General features: G+C 39.9%; 1 protein-coding gene and 1 non-coding gene across 7 annotated transcripts in view; both read left to right on the forward strand.

The window, feature by feature from the left end:
- Nucleotides 1-23,968, forward strand: part of CCDC148 (coiled-coil domain containing 148) — a 277,310-nt gene that overhangs the window by 118,407 nt on the left and 134,935 nt on the right. For all 6 annotated transcript variants that reach the window (XM_061135101.1, XM_061135100.1, XM_061135103.1 and 3 more), the window contains 2 exons: nucleotides 5,116-5,254; nucleotides 11,388-11,594. In XM_061135101.1, the coding sequence (XP_060991084.1) occupies nucleotides 5,116-5,254; nucleotides 11,388-11,594 (346 nt within the window). The remainder of the gene's footprint in view (nucleotides 1-5,115; nucleotides 5,255-11,387; nucleotides 11,595-23,968) is intronic.
- Nucleotides 12,375-12,520, forward strand: LOC133051388 (U12 minor spliceosomal RNA). Its single transcript, XR_009691871.1, has one exon. It is a non-coding gene; the product is annotated as a U12 minor spliceosomal RNA (small nuclear RNA).

Raw genomic sequence — 23,968 nt, forward strand, 5'->3', positions numbered from 1 at the left:
AAAGTGTTGTCAAGTTGTATTTGCTAGAGTCAGACTCAGTGCAGCCAAACAAGCAGATTGTGTCCCAGAATCTTTTATCTACATTCTTCCACCAGTGGCTCTCTCCTGACAATGTTACACTTGAAAAGATAAGAGTTTTTCTTTAGGCTAGACTCACTGTGATCACTTGCCAATCAAAGCAGTCATCAGACGCTGGTAACTACACCAGTTAACTTAAGGAGGCACTAATTACCAGTTTTCTGGAAAGCCTCCTTTACCCTGAGAAAATATAAGACAGCTTTCTGCCAGTTTGAAGACACAATCTTTAGTTTCAGAGACTTGTTTCTCCTGTTGTCTTGTGTTCTTGCTTGCCATCTTGGCTGTCCCCACCCTTCTAAATGTCTTTAGACATGATGGAACCACAACCCTGGGAAGTGATTTAAACATGACTATGAAGAAAACTGGTAGTTAATTGTAAGTCTGGTTAGGACTTTTTATAATGACTCAAACAGGTGGAATTAGGGGGGCAGTTGGCCTTGGTCTGGTTGAATTCTCACAGCCTTGTCGTCCTCCTGTTCTGAGTTACCTGTTTTCTCATGTTCTGGGAAATCATGATGAAATTATTTTGGTCGACCAAAATAATGGATGGAAGGTAGGTATTGAGAAGTAAATATCTCACACTCCTGCAGGCTAAAATTTCCTGAAACATTTTAAATTAGAAAACTTGGATGGACAAAAAAACAAAAAAGAAAGAAATTGCAGAAACCTTTTGTCTAAAGGTATTTTCAAAAGTACTAAATTTTAGGATAATTTTAAAGTCTTCTTTAAATTTTTCTTTAAAATTATAGTCACTTTTCAAATTCAAAAGTAGAAAAGTAATTGGAATATTTTTCAGTGTATGTGTAATTTAGCAACTTCTGTCATCATAATCACCTGTAAAACAGGTAAAGTAAATAAGAACTTTGGAAGGTAAAAGCTAACCTTAGTTATTTCATATAATTAAACTATCTCATACAGATTTTTTTCTACAATGAAAAGATGAATATTTGACTAGAAAAGATAAATGTGCAAATTTGAATTTAGAAATTCAGATACATTAAATTTGATTTCATTTTAAATGCTAAGTAGGAAATAGCTAGTTTATTGTTATGAAGAAGTTATCATGTTTGAACATACCTATTAAATTTTTATTATCCAGGAGACTCAGTGTATATATGGTGATGGGAGTTTTCTCCCTCACAAAGAGCATCCTAATGGAAATGTATGACTGTGTCATTAGTATTGCTGATGTGAATATTTGCTTCAAAATTTAAGCTGGCAGCTCTGGAAACTGCTATCAGTTCAGTTCAGTTCAGTTCAGTTGCTCAGTCGTGTCCGACTCTTTGTGACCCCATGAACCACAGCACGCCAGGCCACCCTGTCCATGATCAACTCCTGGAGTCTACCCAAACCCATATCCATCAAGTCGATGATGCCATCCAACCATCTCATCCTCTGTCGTCCTCTTCTCCTCCTGCCCTCAATCTTTCCCAGCATCAGGGTCTTTTCCAATGAGTCAGCTCTTTGCATCAGGTGGCCAAAGTATTAGAGTTTTAGCTTCGACATCAGTCCTTCCAATGAGCACCTAGGACTGATCTCCTTTCGGATGGAAACTGCTATAAATACTCTAAAATAATAATATTGTGAGTATTTATATATAATTTCTTGTGTGTTTTTCATTTTTATCTTACATACACCAAAATAATGACTTGCAATTTGTGTCATTGTGGTAATTGAAAAAAGCTGTTGAGATGTGAGGTTTCTAAAATCAATAGCAAATGGATGTGATCATTGTTCATAGCATACTTGGTTTGAAATATCTAGTTTTAATGTTATCATTTCATATGTTTATGTGGTTTTAATGTCACTAAAATGGCACCTAATTAATACATTCATGCAATGTATAAAAATACACTGAGTGCCACAAATTCTTCTGCTGCCATATTTTTTTATAGCAATGTACACTGCTTAATGTGTGCTTTTATTTAAAAATCATTTTTGTAAATGTTTGCTATTTGCACTTTTCTCTTTGAGGACAGCCACAATCTTACACCACAATTCAGTATGAGAGATCATCAAAGCAATTAGCTTAGAAGCACTTCTCCATTTACCAAAGGATTTAAAATATTTTTGACAGTTATGGGTAAGATTGCTCATAGATTATCTTAGGTCAAGTTCTGTAGAAGCAGTTCTGAGACAGGGATTGTAAGAACGGTTTGAGTGGTTTGTTGGGCAAAGCTCTCAGGAAAAGGATGGTAAGGGAAGCAGGATGAAGGAAGGGAAGATGTCTGTGCAGAAGATCTCAGTTGAAACAGGTTACCGTTTGCTCTCACAGTGAAACTCCAGAGCACAAATGGCATCACAGAGTTGGTCCCACCTTGCAGCAAGTGGGCTGGTCTTCTGTACCCCATGTCAGCCAATCATTGGTTGGGGTTGCTTTCAAAGGTGGGTGGGAGAGTAGCCTCCTGGGTGAGATTGTTCCCATTTGGCCCAGGGCAATTCTCCAGAGGAGAAAGTTATATCTGTGAATTATCAACATCTTGATGATGGGAATTCTAGCTCATCAAGGTGACTGAGCCTAGCATCAACAGCAGTCTTTATGTAGATAAATGACAATTTAAAAGAGAACTGGGACTTCTCTGGTTCCCTGGAGTGGCTAAGACTCCAGGTTCCCAATGCAGAGGGCCCAGGTTCCATCTCTGGTCAAGGAACTAGATACCACATGCACAATTAAAGATCCCACATGCTGCAACAAATATCGGAGATCCCATGTGCCACAACTAAGACCTGGTGCAAATAAGTAAATTAAAAAAAAAAGCAAAAACAGAACTTACTGGACCTAGGTTCTGTCTCTTCCTCCTCCCCAGCACATACACCCCTGCACATCCACATTTGTAGTTAAATATAGATGGAAATTCAAACTGTATTCAAGTCCTTTTGATTGCAGAAACAGTTTATAAGCATAAACAAGGAATGGACTTTGAATCTATTCCTTTTTCTGGTTGCTTGCCAAGTAGAAATAGAGGATTTCTGTGGCCACATGTGTGTGTATCCTCAGTCGTGTCCAACTCTTTGTGACCCCGTGGACTGTAGCCTGCCAGGCTCCTCTGTCTGTGGAATTTTCCAGGCAAGAGTACTGGAGTGGGTTGACATTTGCTACTTCAGGGAAGCTTCATAACCCATGTATCAAAGTTGCATCTCGTGTCTCCTGCATCGGCAAGTGGATTCTCTACCACTTTTGCCACCTGGGAATCCCTTTCTGTGGCTACCTCTGCTGTTAAAATGCATTTATGTGGATCATGAATGAAATGAGTTCCTTGAGAGAGGACCTGAGATACTGTCCATGAAGACTTGAAAGTGAAAGTCGCCCAGTTGTGTCCAACTCTTTGTGACCCCATGGACTATATTGCCCATGGAATTCTCTAGGCCAGAATACTGGAGTGGGTAGCATTTCCCTTCTCCAGGAGATCTTCCCAACCCAGGGATCAAAGCCAGGTCTCCCACATTGCAGGCGGATTCTTTACCAGCTGAGCCGCAAGGGAAGCCCAAGAATGTTGGAGCGGGTAGCCTATCCCTTCTCCAGTGGATCTTCCTGACCCAGGAATCGAACCAGGTCTCCTGCACTGCAGTCGGATTATTTACCAACTGAGCTATCATGGAAGCCCAAGGGTGTTTTAAATGCCAAAAATACCCAGGCAAACTTTTTTTCAGGCTTAATACTCCTATTTGAGATTCTTTGTTTGTGGAAGCCTTATGGTTGTCTATACATGCATAACTGATTCAGAGAGAACCCAAACCCTCAATTTGTTTAATGAATGAAATCTTGAATTCTTTCTCTGCTATAGATTGTTATGTCATACAGAAGAACTGCAGACTTTGTTTCTTCCTAATGGAACATTTCCAACTCACTTTTTCTTCCTATTACAGAATTGTTAGAGAAGGTATCTTCTTTGAAAAATAATTTTGTATCTTTCTTGCTACTTATCAGAATAACAAAATACCTTAAGAAACTGAGTAACTTGAATGAGGATGGTAAAATTTCAATTAATATCAATGATTTAAAGAGTTTTTATTGTTTTAAATCTTCAAATAGTTTACAAGGGTGTAGAGGACATATTATAAAAATGCTTTAAATTGCAGTTAACTTTAAAGTAGAAGACCATTGACGTGATAGAAATAAACAATAGTAAGTCTTCATCTTAGATCAAAGAAATATTTGTTGCTAATAATATTCACTCTGATTGCATCTGTATTTGATTATTCCAACTTATTAAATAAGAATAATGATATGCAAATAAACTCAATAATAAAGAGACATTAATTCAGTCTACAGTTCAAGCTGATCCTGTAACCTTTTCACTCTGCATAGGGCTTTGCTAATACTTCCTGTAGAACACAAAGCCTAGGAAAGTTCTGAATTCAAAAAGGTATTTTGGAGCATGGTGGCCATGTTAATGGGAAGGTGACTTATAGGGATCCCATGAAAAATTATTTCTTTATCACTTTGAAATCTAATGCCATTGGGTATCTTTTTACTACCAACATTTAGTCATAGCGCCACAATGTAGGAAGTTGAGGGGATAAAGTAAAAGATGATTTTAGACTATCTTTTAATATCAAACCTTAATATGTCCCTTCCTTGGGCCTTAGTTTCCTTTATGTAATTGTTTATTTGTCTACATTTGTATTTCCTCTAGTCTAGAAATAGGAATTTTGTTGAATTAGCAAAATTCCTTTTTAATCTATATGCTTAATAATTTATTTCCCAATGTTTGTTTATTTCATTCATTGTCATGATTTTTAAAATATTGTTATAGGAAAGATAGAATATCTTAAAAATATGATGTCTCATTGTCAAACCTCTTCAAATTAAGCCTGGGACTCATGGCAACATGAAATAATGAATTGAAAGAAACCATTGTGTTAGAATTTAGAGCCTTTTATAGAGCAGACATTTTATTTGGCTAATGTATTTTTTTACAGACTTCATTTTATGTAATCATTGTCGTTTTCTAACAGCTTAAACAGTTTGAGGTCCTTCAATCTCTTTGATTACTCAATAATCATAATATCATGTGATATTTTTGTTGCTTCCAGAAACTTCCAGTTAAGTGATCAAGACCACTGGATTTACCAGGCTGTTTTGGATCAGTATCCTGGGAATCTCTGTGGCAGAAGAACTTTGTATCTGGACATGTTACAAAGATATCTTCCACACAAATCGAGGCATGATTTGGTGAGTGCTGGACCTTATATGCTGCCAAGTTAAATTGTTTTGGTGGTCAATAATTACTAAACTACATACACACACACACACTCTCTCTCTGTCTCTCACACACACACACACACACACTCTCTCTCTCTCTCTTTCTCACACACACACACACACACACACACACACATCTTCCCTGGTGGCTCAGCAATAACTGAGAATCCTCTGCAATGCAAGAGACCAGTCTGCCACGTGGGAGATCTGAATTTGATCCCTGGGTCAGGAAGATCCCCTGCAGAAGGAAATGGCAAACCACTGCAGTATTCTTGCCTGGGAAATGCCATGGACAGAGGAGCCTGGCAGGCAACAGTCCATAGGGTTGCATTAATTGGACATGACTTAACAACTAAATCACCACACACACACACACACACACACACACACACGCACACACATATTTTTTAAAGTTATTTTTAATTGGAGGATAATTGCTTTACAATGTTATGTTGGTTTTTGCAAAATCAGCCATGCGTATACACATACGTTCCCTCCCTATTGATCCTCCTACCCACCTCCCACCACAAACCACCCCTCTAGGTTGTCACAGAGCAGCACGTACATATATGTATATACTTTAAATGGTGCTCTAAAATTATTTTTTTCCTACACTCTAGAAAATAATAGGGTTATAGTATGAAGTCTGTCATTTTACAAGACAGTATGGTACATAACTATGCTAAAGCCTTGGACTGTGGATCACAACAAACCTGTATGCTGGTCAAAAAGCAACAGTTAGAACTGGACATGAAACAACAGACTAGTTCAAAATTGGGAAAGTAGTACATCAAGGCTGTATATTGTCACTCTGCTTATTTAACTTCTATGCAGAGTACATCATGTGAAATGCTGGACTGGATGAATCAAGACTGCTGGGAAAAATATCAACAGCCTCAGATATGCAGATGATACTATCTTAATGGCAGAAATTGAAGAGGAACTAAAGAACCTCTTGATGAGAGTGAAACAGGAGAGTAAAAAAGATGACTTAAAGCTTAACATTCAAAAAAACTAAGATCATGGCATCCAGTCCCATCACTTCATGGCAAATATATGGGGAAAAAATGGAGACAGTGACGTATTTTATTTTCTTGGTGTCTAAAATTCATTGCAGAACTGTTTATAATAGCCAGGACATGGAAGCAACCTAGATGCCCATCAGCAGATGAATGGATAAGGAAGCTGTGGTACATATACACCATGGAATATTACTCAGCCATTAAAAAGAATTCATTTGAATCAGTTCTAATGAGATGGATGAAACTGGAGCCCATTATACAGAGTGAAGTAAGCCAGAAAGATAAAGAACATTACAGCATACTAACACATATATATGGAATTTAGAAAGATGGTAACGATAACCCTATATGCAAAACAGAAAAAGAGACACAGAAATACAGAACAGACTTTTGAACTCTGTGGGAGAAGGTGAGGGTGGGATGTTTCGAAAGAACAGCATGTATATTATCTACGGTGAAACAGATCACCAGCCCAGGTGGGATGCATGAGACAAGTGCTCGGGCCTGGTGCACTGGGAAGACCCAGAGGAATCGGGTGGAGAGGGAGGTGGGAGGGGGGATTGGGATGGGGAATACGTGTAAATCTATGGCTGATTCATATCAATGTATGACAAAACCCACTGAAATGTTGTGAAGTAATTAGCCTCCAACTAACAAAATAAATAAATAAAATAAAATAAAATAAAATCACTGTGGATGATGACTGCAGCCACAAAATTAAAAGACGCTTGCTCAAACCTAGACAACGTATTAAAAAGCAGAGATCACTTTGCTGACAAAATCCCATCTAGTTAAAGCTATTGTTTTTCCAGTAGTCATGTATGGATGTGAGGTTTGGACCATAAAGAAGGCTGAGTGCCAAAGAAATTGATGCTTTTGCATTGTGGTTGGATGGCATCACTGACTGAATGGACATGAGTTTGAGCAAGCTCAGGGAGATAGTGAAGGACAGGGAAACCTGGTGTGCTGCAGTCTGTGGGGTCACAGAGTAGGATATGACTTAGCAACTGAACAACAACATGTTGCATAAAAAGGTGGGAGACCCCTCTGGCAACATTTATTCTTCTGTGGCTTACTTGCCCCAGAGAGCTTCACCATGGTCCTCTGGGTGGCTCTGCTTGTGTTTGACTTCTATCCCCACCACAACTCCACTTGATCCCCTAGATGGGTCTGAACATAAATGACCCAAATTCATAAATCAGAGTCTTGTCTGAAGTTTCCCTGAGACAGGCCTGGGAAGCTATGGTTGCATCCTTTACTGGACAAGACCACAGAGACAAGGAAACAGAAGTTACCATGTCACCAATGAATTTCACAGTAACTCACTTTAAAACATATATGTAAACAAACATGTATGGACTCTTATCTTTTAAATATTATGGCCATGCCATATAATATTATTACATACTCTGTATTTTTGTAATTGTTTTAAATCAAGTAACAATACTTGAGGGAGGGAGATGGGAGGGAGTTTCAACAGGGAGGGGATATATGTATACCTGTGGCTGATTCATCTTGAGGTTTGACAGAAAACAGAAAAATTCTGTAAAGCAATTATTCTTCAATAAAAAATAAATAAATTTAAAAAAACAATACTAACCTATGTATAGAATTTATTTTATGTCAGTCATGTGTAAACTCCTGTAGTACACATAATAGTGGATGAGAGAAGTACTATAATTATCCTTAATTTTAAGGTGAGGAAACTGAAGCAAAGGCAACACAACTAGTATGACCAACGTCTCCTATCCCATCAATCCCCATCCAGTTATTTGTTTTAATTCTGACCTTTATTTTATTGCAAATTCTTGTTATGTAAAAAATATGTTATATAATATTAATAATTCATTCTAGATTTTATACAAGTCTTAATTTATTAAATTGAATCTTTCATTTTATTCCTTATTTGATTGCATTTGTATCTGTGACCAGCTGTTGTTTTTAACTGTGTGTAGATTTTTGTATTTGGCTACTGTTAATACGATAAATATTTTTGCATTTACTTCTTACATTGGGATAATTAGTATGTATTTCTGTATTGTGTGTACTTCCTTTCTTAGTGTTTGACAAGTTTTAAGCATAGTCTTGGCCTTGAGGACTAAAGCTAAGAACTTTATAGAATGGATTTTAGTAGCTGATATTTAAGTGAAGCCATAACCTCTTTCATTACGTACTTAATTCGTTCGTTTCAGTCGCTCAGTCGTGTCCAACTCTTTGCAACCCCATGAACCGCAGAACGCTAGGCCTCCCTGTCCATCACCAACTCCCGGAGTTTACTCAAACTCATGTTCACTGAGTTGGTGGTGCCTTCCAACCATCTCAACCTCTGTTGTCCCCTTCTCCCGCCTTCAATCTTTCTCAGCATCAGGGTCTTTTCCAATGAGTCATCTCTTCGCATCAGGTGGCCAAAGTATTGGAGTTTCACTTTCAGCATCAGTCCTTCCAATGAATATTCAGGACTGATCTCCTTTAGGATGGACTGGTTGGATCTCCTTGCAGTCCAAGGGACTCTCAAGAGTCTTCTCCAACACCACAGTTCAAAAGCATCACTTCTTTGGTGCTCAGCTTTCTTTATAGTCCAACTCTCACATCCATACATGACCACGGGAAAAACCATAGCCTTGACCAGACGGACCTTTGGTGCCAAAGTAATGTCTCTGCTTTTTAATATGCTATCTAGGTTGGTCATAGCTTTTCTTACTAGGAGCAAACATCTTTCAATTTCATGGCTGCAGTCACCTTCTGCAGTAATTTTTGAGCCCCCAAAAGTAAAGTCTCTCACTGTTTCCCCATTTATTTGCCACGAAGTGTTGGGACCAGATGCCATGATCTTAGTTTTCTGAATGTTGAGTTTTAAGCCAGCTTTTTCACTCTCTTCTTTCACTTTCATCAAGAGGCTCTTTAGTTCTTCTTCACTTTCTGCCATAAGGGTAGTGTCATCTGCATATCTGAGGTTATTGTTATTTCTCCTGGCAGTCTTGATTCTAGCTTGTGCTTCATCCAGCCCAGTGTTTCTCATGATGTACTCTGCATATAAGTTAAATAAGCAGGGTGATGATATACAGCCTTGATGTACTCCTTTCCCTATTTGGAACCAGTCTGTTGTTCCATGTCCAGTTCTCACTGTTGCTTCCTGATCTGCATACAGATTTCTTAAGAGTTGGTTCATGTGGTCTGGTACTCCCATCTCTCTCAGAATTTTCCACAGTTTGCTGTGATCCACACAGTCAAAGGCTTTGGCGTAGTCAATAAAGCAGAACTAGATATTTTTTTGGAACTCTCTTGCTTTTTCAATGACCCAGCAGATGTTGGCAATTTGATTGCCAGTTCCTCTGCCTTTTATAAATCCAGCTTGAACATGTGGAAGTTCACAGTTCACATATACTGTTGAAGCCTGGCTTGGAGAATTTTGAGCATTACTTTACTAGCATGTGAGTTGAGTGCAATTGTGTGGTAGTTCGAGCATTCTTTGGCATTGCCTTTCTTTGGGATTGGAATGAAAACTGAACTTTTTCAGTCTTGTGACCACTGCTGAGTTTTCCAAATTTGCTGGCATATTGAATGAAGCACTTTCACAGCATCTTTCAGGATTTGAAATAGCTCAACTGGAATTCCATCACCTCTACTAGCTTTGTTCGTAGTGATGCTTCCTAAGGCCCACTTGACTTCACATTCCAGGATGTCTGGCTCTAGGTGAGTGATTATACCATCATGTATTTAATTAACTATACCTAAATTATATATGGAGAAGGCAATAGCAACCCACTCCAGTACTCTTGCCTGGGAAATCCCATGTACGGAGGAGCCTGGTAGGCTACAGTCCATGGGGTTGCAAACAGTCGGACACGGCTGTGCGACTTCACTTTCACTTTTCACTTTCATGCACTGGAGAAGGAAATGCAACCTACCAGAGTTCATGCCTGGGGAACCCCAGGGACGGGAGCCTGGTGGGCTGCCGTCTATGGGGTCGCAAAGAGTCAGACACGACTGACATGATTTAACAGTAGCAAATTATATATATATATATATTTTTAGGTAGGAGCCACCTTATCTTGTTTGCTAGGTTCTTTTCTCACATCACTTAGAGGTTAAATAGTATATTAAATTCAGAGATGTGGGTCTATACTGGCAAAATGAAGAATTATGTAGGTCATCAACTCTTAATTTCAGGTGACATGCCTTTGTATAGGGGCATCTCCTGCCTGCCAATGCAGGAGATACAAGACACATGGGTTCAATCCCTGGGTCAGGAAGAACCCCTGGGTAAGGGAATAGCAACCCACTGCAGTATTCTTGCCTGTAAGTCCCATGGACGGGGGAATCTGGCAGGCTACAGCCTGTGGGGTCACAAAGAGTTGGACATGACTGAGCAGCTGAGCTCTCACAGACACACACACCTTTCTATAAGGAGTATTTCAGAATCACCTACAGAGGTTTTTCAAACTGCTCAGGCTCTCTCTCTTCCTCTTCTTTAAGACTCAGATCTCCCAGGGTTGGTGTTCACTGGCAGCAGGAACTGTTGATACCCATGTAAGAACGGTATGCCCTTCAAGAGCATGGGATGGGAAGAGCTACAGTCAATGCTATAATTATTTTAAGTTTAGATGTTCTAATATCTGATCGTTTCCCTAATCAATGGCAAACTGAATTTTTAGGATTATTGTGGTGATTTTCAGTGTTTATTAGCACATGTCTAACCAAAGCACCTGAAGTTGTTATTAATATAGCAAAACTGATTTAAAGATAGAGTATTTTTAAAATTATATGCAGGAGAAATCATGTTTTCTGCTCATAGATCCATTATCATATGGAAGTAGAAGTTGTTCTAGGGCCACCTGGCCTGACTCCATCCTGTATGAGAACTTAAGAAGAATAAATGACTGGTCCTCAGTCACCAATTAGCCATGGACCCAAAAATCTGGGACTGGTACCTGGTCCTGATTGTTGTATTTACTATTAAGATATTTGGTCCTCACTTTTCAAAATCATTGATTTTAATTCATTCTATTCACTTTTCTAGCAATGACAGAACACATAAGTTCAGTTTCATAATAAGCATTTATCATCCGTTCTCTTTTCAGGTCGAACATGAGAAATATTGTGACCAATATCGCTTTGCTAAGGAGCAGCGAAGAATCCTGATATTAAGTTGGAATAAGAATAGGAGAGACTTTATACAGAAGGCTGTGCTGACACTGGCCGAAGCCTGTGCAACTCATGAAATGGAAAGCATGTTGGCTAAGGACAGGAAAAAACAACAGGAAGTGTGTGCTGATCTGAAAGCCAAGGTGAGACGCTTTGCAGATGATGCTTCAGTATTTGCCTGAGTATTCATTTCAGAATTCACTTTTCCTGTTTGTTCAATTCCAACCTAAAATTTCTCTAAAAAGCCTATTTTGAATAAAATTGTTAGTTTGAACTATATGAAATTGCAATTCCTTTATATCAAAACATTGTGAACAATCAACAGTTTCATACAGTTCAACCTGAAGTTACTGTAACAGGAGTTATTGAAGTTTTGATTGTGGATATCCAATACCAACCACGAATGCTGTACATCAGCGTGAGGTGCGGGATGAAAATGCAGCATAATTATAGAGTAAATGTCTGATACCTATTCAGACTCATGAACCTCTTATTCATATTAAAGATGTTTTTTTTAAAAAAGGATCCAGTTATGAAGAGGAGGGAGGATTTGTGAAGAGATATGCTGGGGAGAGCTTGATGGGCTGTGTGAGCTCTCAACAAAGTGAGATGGGAAGCAGTTTGGGTTTTCCTCCTGCCCAGACCCAGTGAGGAACCTCCAGGACGGCTTGGGGAGTTGAGTGGGTAACCCTTGTAGTGTAGTCTTGGGGACTGGTGTCTGAGGCTCGCAGGGAAGTACAGACAGCACAAAATCGGGAAGTGAAGAGAAACTGCCTTAACAGCAGGACTGCAAACAAGAGTGGCTACTGTGTTGGGAGTAACTGCGCCCCTCAAATGGATCACGGGTGCAAGAGTCCCAGAGGCCCCAGGTGGATTTGGCCTCTCTAGGAGTGTTGGAAGGGCCGTCAAACGTAAGTCGTATCATGTTTTAAACTTCTGAGTAAGGAAAATTATGATTGGGGGTGACACTGAATCCTCACAACTAATGTGAGATGAGTTTTTGTGTGGGTGAAGGCTGCCCCTGAGGGGACCTGCCGACCATGCAGGGCACCTGGGTGAAGGCTGCCCCTGAGGGGACCTGCCGACCATGCAGGGCGCCTGGGTGAAGGCTGCCCCTGAGGGGACCTGCCGACTCTGCAGGGTGCCTGGGAGTGGTGATGTGCCCATCCCCTTTATACTTAAAGAGTAGAATGGCCTGGCCCATACAGATTGGAGGAGCCGAGACAGGACGAGGAGTTGACTAATCCTTCACTGATGAAGTCCCTGGGCAGGAGACTGTTCGGACCTCACAGAGTTTCTGAGAATACTATTACCCATGAAACTGTTGAACCGGGAGTTAGTGACCTTAGGCAGTTCTCTGAAACTTATTTCTGTAACTGCATTATACTGCCAACTGCTTGTTTGTACTTGAGAAATAAAGGTACATGCGACACATACCCAATTGTATTGAGGTACAGCATACACACAGTAAAGGGCACAGATATTAATTTATTGATAAATGACACAGGAGGAAAATGTGGCAACATTTTATTCTCTAGAAAGAAAAAACAAGTTGGTAGATGTTACATTATAGCAATTAATAGCATATAAAAACAAATGCCTTGGACTTCCCTGGTGGTCCAGTGGCTAAGAATCTGCCTGCCAATGCAGGGGACACAACTTCAATCCCTGGTCCGGGAAGATTCCACATGCCTCAGAGCAACTAAGCTCATGTACCACAACTACTGGCCTCTTATACAACTTGGGAAGTCTGGAAGCTCTAGGGCCCTGGAGGCACAACTAATGAGTCTGTGTGCTGCAACTACTGAAGTCTTTCGCCTAGAGCCTATGCTTCACCACAAGAGAAGCCACCACAATGAGCCCCATGCATGGCGACTAGAGAGTAGTCCTTGCTCCCACAACCAGAGAAAAGCCTGCACAGCAACAAAGACCCAGCACAGCCACAAATGAATAAATCAAAAAACAAGCAAATAAATGTATCTGTTTGAAAACATTAGAGGAAAATTTCCTCCTCTGCAGTTTTTTAAACAAAAAGATATTTCTTTTGACATTGCATAAGCTTAGGACCTAAAAGCAATAGAAGTTACATGAAGCTTCCAAGGTGGCTCAGATGGTAAAGAATCTGCCTGCGATTTGGAAGACCCAGGTTTGATCCCTGGGTCGGGAAGATCCCCTGGAGAAGAGAATGGCTACCCACTCCAGTATTCTTGCCTGGGAAACCCCATAGACAGAGGAACCTGGTGGGCTACAGCTCATGGAATCACAAAGAGTTGGACATGACTAACAAACACGCACACACAAGGCCCAATCTACCATGGGCTACAGAGCTAATGCATGTTTCATCCCCATCTGTGGCTGGTGAGAAATACTCAGTGATTATGAAAGAATAAAAGAGAGGAGGGATGGTCAGGGGTCTTGACAAATCCTTATATACTCCTAGTCTGTTTATACTCATTTTGCACACATTATCACTAGACCTTAGGATGTGCTGAAGGGGATATTTTCTGTTTTTGTATCACATTGAGGAAAACATACATGCAGTAGAGTACATAGAACATAAATGTACTATTGAATAAAGTTTTACAAATGTATGCTGCCCATAGAAATACCACTGAGGTCAAGATATAGAAGGGCTCAGAATGCTCCCTCACATCTCTTCTCAGTATATACTGTGCTTAGTCGCTCAGTCGTGTCCGACTCCTTGTGACCCTGTGGACTGTAGCCCACCAGACTCCTCTGTCCATGAGGTTTCTCCAGGCAAGAACACTGGAGAGGATTGCCATGCCCTACTCCAGGGTATCTTCCCAACCCCAGGGTCTCCCTCATTGCAGTCAGATTCTTTACAGCTGAGCCACAAGGGAAGCCTAAGAATACTGGAGTGGGTAGCCATCTCTTCTCCAGGGATCTTCCTGACCCAGAAATCACACCGGAGTCTCCTGAATTGCAGGCAGATTCTTTCCCACCCGAGCTACAGGGAAGACCCCAATATATACTAGCCCCATCCATGACTACTATTCTGAATTCATCTAATCATTCAAGATTAGTTTTGCTTATTGGTGAATTTCATATGAGTCAAATCATACAGTATATACTCTTTGATCCTTCTTTCACGCATCATATCTGTGAGTTCCATCCTTGTTGCATGTCATAATCATCTGGGTAGTATTTTGTGCATATACATATACCAGTTTATTTGTATTTTCTCCTGTTGGTGGACATTTGAGTTGCTTCCAGCTTTTCATATTATGATAATGGTGATATGAATATCCCTGATCTTGACTTATGGTGGTCATAGGCCGTTGTAACTCTTGGATAATTACCTGAGAGTGGAATTGCTGAATCATAAGGCTCATGTTAAATACTTCCAAATAGTTTTCCAAAGTGGTTATAAAAATTTACAACCAGTTTCAGTTAATCCACGTTCTCACCAACATTGATATTGCCAAATCTTTAACTTCAGCTAGTCTGATGAATGTGTAGTGGCACTTCATTATGATTTTCATTTGCGTTTAGAATAAAGATGTTGAACAGCTTTTCTTATGCATATTGGCAATTTGAATATCCTCTTTTGTGAAACAGCCACTTAGGTCCTTTGCCCATTTTTCTATTCCATTGTCTGCTCTTTTTCTTACTTATTTGTATGTTCTTTATATGTTCTATAGGCAAATTCCATTTTTCCTCCCAATCTGTAACTTGTCTCTTCACACTCTTAATGTTGTTTTTTGATGAACAATTTAATTGCAATGAAATTGTTTTCTTTTAATTTTAAATATCTTTGAGATGTAAGTTATATGTGGTTAAAATCATCCTTTTGGGGGGCTTTCCGGGGGTCTCAGACAGTAAAGAATCTGCCCACAATGTGGGAGACCTGGGTTTGATCCCTATGTTGAGGAGGAAATAGCAACCCACTCAAGTATTCTTGCCTGGAGAATTCCCATGGACAGAGGAGCCTGGCAGACTACAGTCCATGGGGTTGCAGAGTCGGACACAACTGAGTGACTATCACACAAATTCACCCTTTTTATTGTATAGCTCTATGAGTTTCGACAAATGCTGGACATGTAACCACCCCCGCAGTCAGGATATAGAACTGTTTTATCACTCTCAACAGTCCTTCATGCCTCTTTGAAGTTGACACTTCACCCACCTTCAGCCTTTGGCAACTATTGATCTCTGTCCCTATTGTTCTGCCTATTCTAGAATATCATATAAATATAACCAAATAGTATTACATGTGCTCTTTTGAGTCTGTCTTTTTTCACTGAGCCTTTGAGATCTAGCCATGATATTATAAATGCCAACAGTTCAGTCCTTTTTATTGCTGTAATATTCCATGATATGGGTTTATTACAGTTTGTCCACTCACCAGTTGTCATCAGTTTTTGGCAATTAGTGTCACTTTGCTTGTGGTGGAAGTAGGCTTCAGGCTTTCCTTATGAATCTGAGCCCAAGAGAGTGTCTTGCCACTCTTGCACCTTCCCCAGTGCAGATTCTTGCTAGCATTTGCTAGCCTGCTTGGGGAAGAGGCTTTCTGCTTTCTTGGTTCAGCCTCAGTATCAGGCAGGACCTATGTTCTTGGATAATGGTGCCAGAACCTACTCAGTGACTATGCCCTCCTCCCCAGGGCAGATGTTCACCTCTGGTCTTGCTGGTTCTTGTGAGGGAGAAAGCTTCCTGTTTCTTCCTCAGGAGAGGAGGATTTCTTTGTCCCCCTTTCCCTAGCCTCAAAGGGTCTACACTTTCGCCCTGAGGGTTTGCAGCTCTGCCTCCCTCCCCACCCACAGTGCCTTTTGTTCATTAGGTCTTTGTTCCTCTCTGGCTGGTTTGTGTGACCACAGGAGTCTTCCTCTGCTGCCTTCTCTGACCTGGATCTTTCTTAGGAACATTCTATGAGATTTATGAAGAAAAGCTTGTGAAGCGGTGTAAATTCCCCTTGCATCTGTAGCTTCCATATGGCAGAAGCTCAGACTCTGCCACAGCAGCAAATTGTTAAAATGAAACTATGGAATCATCATAAAATTTTACTTGCAATCTTCTTATCCCTTCTGAAATGGCCTTGTCTTTCCCAGGGGCTCTGCCTCAGGTAAATAGCTCTCGAATTGCCTATCTTGTTGGAGGTATCCACCTTTCTTTAAATATCAGGCTAGTTTATTGTCCTATGTCTTCTCTCTGTTAGATTCAAGAAAAATTTTGATGTTGTAGGCTATCCAGCTTTTCCTTGTGGTTAAAGTCAGAGTGACATTCTTTTCTGGTTTCTGGAAGGTCCTAATGCAATACAGTTTATCAATCTTTTATGTGCTATATTTAAGAAATCATTGGCTAGTGGCATGGGGTCGTTTTCAAAAGTCTGAGATATTTCTGCCCAACAAGGCTCCTGCCAGAGGTTTAGGCTCCACCCAAAACAGTGAGTTGGAAGAGCAATAAATGGGAACTTGAAGCTGGAAAAGAAGTAGCTGAAGGAAATTATGTATGGGGAAATTTTCCAGGAGCAGCCCAGGCAACAAAACCGATAGGAAGGGAAGAGTCAGCAGCATTAAGCACCTACTGAGTTTACCAGACAGCCCCAGTTACCATCCATGAAAAAACTGCCTTTCCCCTTTATGTCTCCTCTCCTTTTCCTTCCCACTCCTGGGCTCTGATGGTCTAAGCATGTAGGGAGTAAAAGGAAATGTTATCTTCTGAATAAAGAGGGAAGAGTTGCTTAATCTCTTAGAACTAGATAATTTAATTTTGAATCAAGACTATATTTTGTGACTTGAAGTGATTGCGGGACCCTCTGTAATCTAAGAGTGAGCTATGGTTTCTGCCTAGGTTTCATCTAGTGACAGGAGAAATATCTGAATAGGGGACAGAAATAATGCTGTGTTTTGGTTATTTCCCACACATCATGCTGCCCAGTGTATCAAGCATACTCTGTGGAGTGCCCTCAACATCTCAGACATTTGAAGAGATGATTTATAGGCATTTTCTGATATTACCCTCAATGACAAATCTAAGTTAAGGTGTGCAACTGCCCTACACAGCTTTGCATATGAGTGCTGTAGAGCACTCAGCCGTGAAATCATGGGCTGGATTCTGTGAAGGCAACATAATATGGGTCTCTTCAGAGACACATGGTCACAATATGGTGAACAAATATCTCTGAACTTTTAGAGATGCAGCCTCCAAAGAGTAAATGTGGGCAGAGAGTGGAAAAATTGGAGCATAAAGTAAACTGGTAAAATGGATTCTATTTTTCATAGAGACAGTATTATTGCTGGAGTCTGTGTTCCTGATCAAGAACTGAGGCTCAGCAAATTATAGTTCATAACAAAAATATATCATAAAAGAAAAGTGGTAACTGTATTAATTCTGTAGTAATTAAAAATATCAAATTATATTCATCAGTTCAGTCACTTAGATGTTTCTGACTCTGCAACTCCTTGGACTGCAGCATGCCAGGCTTTCCTGTCCATCACCAACTCCTGGAACTTGCTCAATCTCATGTCCATCAAGTTGGTGATGCCATCCAATCATCTCATCCTCTGTCATTCCTTTCTCCTCCTGCCCTCAATCTTTCCCAGCATCAGGGTTTTTCCCAATGACTCAGTTCTTTGCATCAGGTGGCCAAAGTATTGGAGCTTCAGCTTCAGCATCAGTTCTTCCAATGACTAGTGAGGACTGATTTCCTTTAGGATTGACTGGTTTGATCTCCTCGCAGTCCAAGGGACTCTCAAGGATCTTTTCCAACACCAAGTTCAGAAGCATCAATTCTTTGGTGCTCTGCCTTCTTTATGGTCCAACTCTTACAACCATACGTGACTACTAGCTTTGACTAGACAGACCTTTGTCAGCAAAGTAATGTCTCTGCTTTTTAATATGCTGTCAAGGTTTGTCATAGCTTTTCTTCCAAGGAGCAAGAGTCTTTTAATTTCATGGCTGCAGTCACCATCTGCATTGATTTTGGAGCCCAAGAAAAGAAAGTTTCTCACTGTTTCCATTGTTTCCCCGTCTATTTGCCATGAAGTGATGGGACCAGAAGCCATGATCTTAGTTTTTTGAATGTTGAGTTTTAAGCCAGCTTTTTCACTCTCCTCTTTCATCTCATGGTTTTTTTAAAACATGGAAAGAAACTTGGAGATTTATTCTCAGTCTTCATTTTACAAGTCCAAAAGCTGATGTCCTGAAAGACAAAATGGCCTGACTTAAAGTTCATGCCAGCTCATTTGATTTGAAATTCAATATTATCTCTGCCCTACACAGCTTTGCATACAAGAATCTTATAAAATAATAGAAGATATTTATTATACTGTGGGCCCCAATGTGCTATAAAATAGACTTACAGAATGTGAAAAATATTACTTCATTGTATCATAAATTTGATCTTTCTAAAACCAACATGCTAGCTATAATAAACATTAGTTAAATATTTAACCATAATTTTGTTCTTAGTCTTGGAATTTAAAAGGGCTTTTGGGGAGTGATTTAGATGATTTGTGTCTTTAAGGAAAGAGCTAAAGGAATTTTGAAATAATGTGTTCTCTCTCTGTTTTAGTTTTCTATCAGCAACAGCTGCTGTAGCAAGTAGGGACTTTTAGGCCTCTCACAAGACGGGTGAGAGGAAAGTGGGAAAATAGAGCTCTCATTCTCTTGCTCCCACAAAACCTTCAGTTTGGTCCCCTAAATTTTCTCAGACTGCTAGCCCCAGACCCTCCCAGCACTAGCCTGGACCACTCTGTTAGCTGTGTATTTGATTCCTTAACATCTTCAACTGTCTATGGAATGACTGGGGGGCCTTGTTCCCAGATCTGTCTCACAACTGACTTTCTCTGTCTCCATGCTGGGTGGCCACGTACTGCTAAGAAAAAGTCATTTTATCCAGACTCTGAATGAAATGTCCACATGAGAATGCTCAGTCTTATCCTTGGTTCACCAGTTCTTCCTAGTCCTCTTATCCCTGTTTCAAAGAATTGTGTGTGTGTGCTAAGTCACTTCAGTCATGTCCAACTCTTTTGACCCTATAGACTGTAACCTGCCAGGCTCTTCTGTCCATGGGGATTCTCCAGGCAAGGGTACTATAGTGGGTTGCCATGCCCTCCTCCTGGGGATTTTCCTATCCAGGGACCAAACCTCTGTCTCTTCTGTCTCCTCCATTGGCAGTGGGTTCTTTACCACTAGTGCCAACTTTAGGTAAGCTCCAGATGGGTCCTTAAAAGACTCTTGGGCTTCACTGGTAGATCAGATGGTAAAGAATCTGCCTGCAATGCAGGAAACAGGGATTCAAGATCCCCTGGAGAAGGGAATGGCTATCCACTCCAGTATTCTTGCCTGGAGAATTCTGTGAACAGAGGAGTTGGTGGGCTATAGTCTGTGGGGTCACAAAGAGTCGGACATAACTGAGTGACTAACACTTTCACCTAACACCGTATACCCTCCCCGTCACACTCCCAGAAGACAAACCACTTCCTGCTTTATCAATAAAATGAAGTCATGGAGAAATAAGATTAATCCTCAATTCCTATCTCCTCTGCCCTGTGTCTGTCTCCTGCTAGTCCCCTGCTCTCTCCCCTGATGCACAATGTGAGATCTTCTACACATTCATGTCCAGTCCTTTCCTCTGGTGTTTGGGATTCTGACCCATATAACCACTTGGTTCTACTGTTTACCCCCTTTCCTTTATTTTTACTCTATTTCTTTATTTTTACTCTGTGGGGTATTCCTCTCTGTCATCCTCTAGGTACTGGGCATCCTTATTCTCTACCCTTTCATTTGAAATCAAACTTTTGAAAGAATAATCTAGATTATTTTTTTCTTCAAGACTTGTGATGTCTTCCCTCCATCAAATTCCTATCCTCTCTCCAAGATGGTGAGTGACCTCTGTATTACTTAATGGAATTAACACTCTTCCATCCTGATCCTAGTGGACCCCTCTGCTTCTTTCTCGCTGTTGACTACTCACTCTGGACACTTTTCACTCTGTCAGCTTCCAAAATATCATTCACTCCATCATGTCTTAAGGTGATTCTCAGCCAGCGTGTGTACTTGTCACTCTGCCCCTCCTCTAACCCTGGTTTCTTCCAGGATTCTGTCCTTGCTCTTTGTTCTTCTCTTTCTACTTCACTGGCTCTCCATCCCTCTTATTATTTTCCCTACTCTATATGCTAATTACTCTCAAATCGTTTTTTCTCATCTCTGAACAGCTCTCTTTTGAACCTCATTTATCCAGCTACATACTAGTTATATCAACTTAGAAGTCTACAGATACCTTGAACTCAGTGTCCTAAATAGAAATCTTTGTTTTCCCATAATAAATTTGCACTTCTTTCTTGAAACTTATCTTAGCTTCCTCTTTTTCCTCACCCTCATAGCGACTTATCAAATTTGGAAAAATTTCTGTCTTAACTATAAAGCCTTTCCTTTCTATCACGGGGCCTTGGCCACTGTTTCTGAACTGTTACTGCAGCCTTCTAATGGCTATGCTTCACATCCCACAAAAACATTTCTGTAAGTTTTCCCCTAAACTGCAGGTAGCGTGCTCTATCTAAAAGTGTTCTGGTTATTTGAGTTATTCCATCCCTTGATGACAACTCCTCAGTAGCACCCCTTTGCTTGCAATATGGCTAAACTTCCTAGCATGGCTTTCTAAGTCCTCAGTAACATAGGCCCCGGCTCCCTTTCTAGCCTCCTTTCTTGATACTCCACTTCATATTTAACAGTTTAAACATGCCAAACCCCTGTAATCCTTTCTCCATCTCTAGCTGCTACTGCATCGTACAACATTTTATTCCCTGACCTTGTGCCCTTGCTCCTGCCACTGTTGGCTTGTCAGGAATGCTGTTCCTGCCTGCCTTTATCTGGGTAAGTCTCACTCATCTTCAAGATTTAGTTCAAATGTCTGCTACAGGAAGACTTTCTTGGGTCTCTGGCTAGGTTCAGTCCATTCTTGGTTATCCCTAGCCCCTTAGAGATAATCATAACTTCAGTGATTCTGGCACACTGGAAAATCTAGGTCCCCTATCCAGCTGCAGGCAGGAGCCCCGTCTTATTTATTTTGGTAAAGCATATACCTCCTATAACTCCTCTACTCCTCTAACACCACCTTTGCAACAAATTTCTCAGTGATCAGAACATGACTGATGCTGAGTGACTCTTGCTGAAGTATATAATAAGCCTTAGGCATTTTTCTCTTCTTGATGTGTGTGTGCTAAGTTACTTCAGTCGTGTCTGACTCTTTGCAACCCTATCAACTATAGTCCACCAGGGTCCTCTGTCCATGGGATTTCCCAGGCAAGAATATTGGAGTGGGTTGCCATTTCCTCCTCCAGGGGATCTGCCCGACCCAGGGATCGAACCCATGTTTCTTATGTCTCCTGCATTGGCAGGCAGGTTCTTTACCACTAGTGCCACCATTCCTCTTGATATAGTACTATTTTAACTACCTTCTTTCTACCTTATTTATTTACAAGGGAATCTTCTGTAGAAACAAGTATGTGGATGTTCAAAGTCATTAAGAAGTGAAATACAAGTCTTAATTGTCAACATTGAATATGCTGTGAAGTCACATATGGTTTTACAAAGAAAAGCTGATAATCTATAAAACTGAGGTGTATTTCAGGCATGGACCATGTTATCAGGTACTTACTCTTCTCCAGTTCATCTTTTTTTTGTGCCCTTCCCCCCTATCTCTGCCTATCTAATGAATGACTTAACCAAGAAAACATAGTAGTAAGGGAAATCAGATAATAATGAGATAGAAGATACTTTTTAAAATAAATCATATTTGAAATACCCTTTCCATATTTCCCATGGCATCAGCTCCTCCCATAATCTCCGTTCTCCACAGATTTTAGCCTCCTTTGCTGTTGGAGAACAGACTTAGGTTTTATAAATTGCATGGTATATGGTACTATAATATAGTCTTTGAGTTTCAATTCCACTGATAGTGAATAACAGATACCATGGTAAACAACAATAAAAAATGAACAAGGTATTGTTTTAAAAGTGTTTGTAGGCATTGGACAGCCAGTGCCTGAATAAGATCCCTAAAATAAGAGAAACCTTAAAGATGAGCCCTGTATTCATCTTGGGTTTCTTTCTGACATCATGGGTTATTCATGGTTTTTTTGTTCATTTTGTTTTCTTTTTTTGGCTGTACCTTGTAGCTTATAGGATATTATTTCCCCCACCAGGGATTGAACCTGGGCCCTTGGCAGTGAAAGTGTGGAGTCCTAACCACTGGACTGCAAGGAAACTCCCCTGACATCATGTTTTAATATAAGGAAGAAAGAGAAATAAACTAAGCAGTAAATTATAATCTCGATAGGTGAAGAAAGCAGATATTGGAGTTTGGGTTGCAGAGGCACCTGGGATTTGGGGGATAGGGTACCAGAGATAAAGGAACAGCAGATAAAAGCCTTCAAAATGCCTACAAAAAAATCTCATGTGTTCTTTGCCAACTTGTAAGCTCTGAATGCAGAGAATGAGATGCCAAGAGGTCAAAAGAGAACAACTACTAGAAGGCTGAGAACTAGATTTCAGAGGTCACATGGTTTTGGGGAGGTGTAGATATTGGAATCCTAGCTGAGCTCATGTGGAGAAATCTTGGTGAACACTCTAGACATTCAGCTGAAACTCCAGAAAGGTCATACCTTAAGGATATGAATTACACTTAAGGATTGTGGACAAAACTGAAACAAACTTACCCTAAAAGAGGTAAAAATAAAGCATCAACACAATCCAGGAGATTTTTGTGACAATTTAACTACCTTTCAGACAAAGACTAAACACTCTTTAGAGAAAAATAATATAACTTAGAGCCTCTACAATAGATCCTTCACAACATTCATCCCAAAATAAAAATTACCAAACATTCAAAGAAACAGGAAAAAGTGATGGACAGATAATAAAGGAATAAAACAGTCTCAGAAATGATCTATATATTATAGTTAAAAGGTAAGAACTATAATAATTATGATTAATGTGTTAAAGAAAACATAAGTAAAGATGAAAATGGATAAAAATATGGAATACTTCAGTATAAAATTAAAATATATAAAAATGAATCAAATGAGCATTTTAGAAATGCAAAATATAATACCTTAAGTTAAGAACTCATTGAATGAGCCTTAAGAGCAGACTAGACATATCAGAAGACAGAATTAATGAACCTGGAGATAGAGCAATAGATCTTCAAACTGAAATATATAAAGAGAAAAATAATAAAATAAAAAGCAGAATAGAGAAGAGAGCATTAGAGAAATATGAAAGATAGTAAAAAGATTTAATGTACATGTAGTTAAAGCCCTAGAAACAGGAGACAGAGAATGAGATATAGGCAATATTGAAGAAGTGACATATGAGAGCTTACCAAATTTGTTGAATGATATCAATTTGTATTTTCAAGAAACTCAGCAAACTCCTAAGATGGATAAATACAAAGGAAATTATTCTGAGGCACATAATAATCCAACTACTGAAATGAAAGGTAAAGACTAATACAGTTAAGGGAAGAGACAGATATGGCATGGACATCCATCTT

The sequence above is a fragment of the Dama dama genome, chromosome 33, assembly GCF_033118175.1.
Source record: "Dama dama isolate Ldn47 chromosome 33, ASM3311817v1, whole genome shotgun sequence".
Classification (NCBI taxonomy): Eukaryota; Metazoa; Chordata; class Mammalia; order Artiodactyla; family Cervidae; genus Dama; species Dama dama.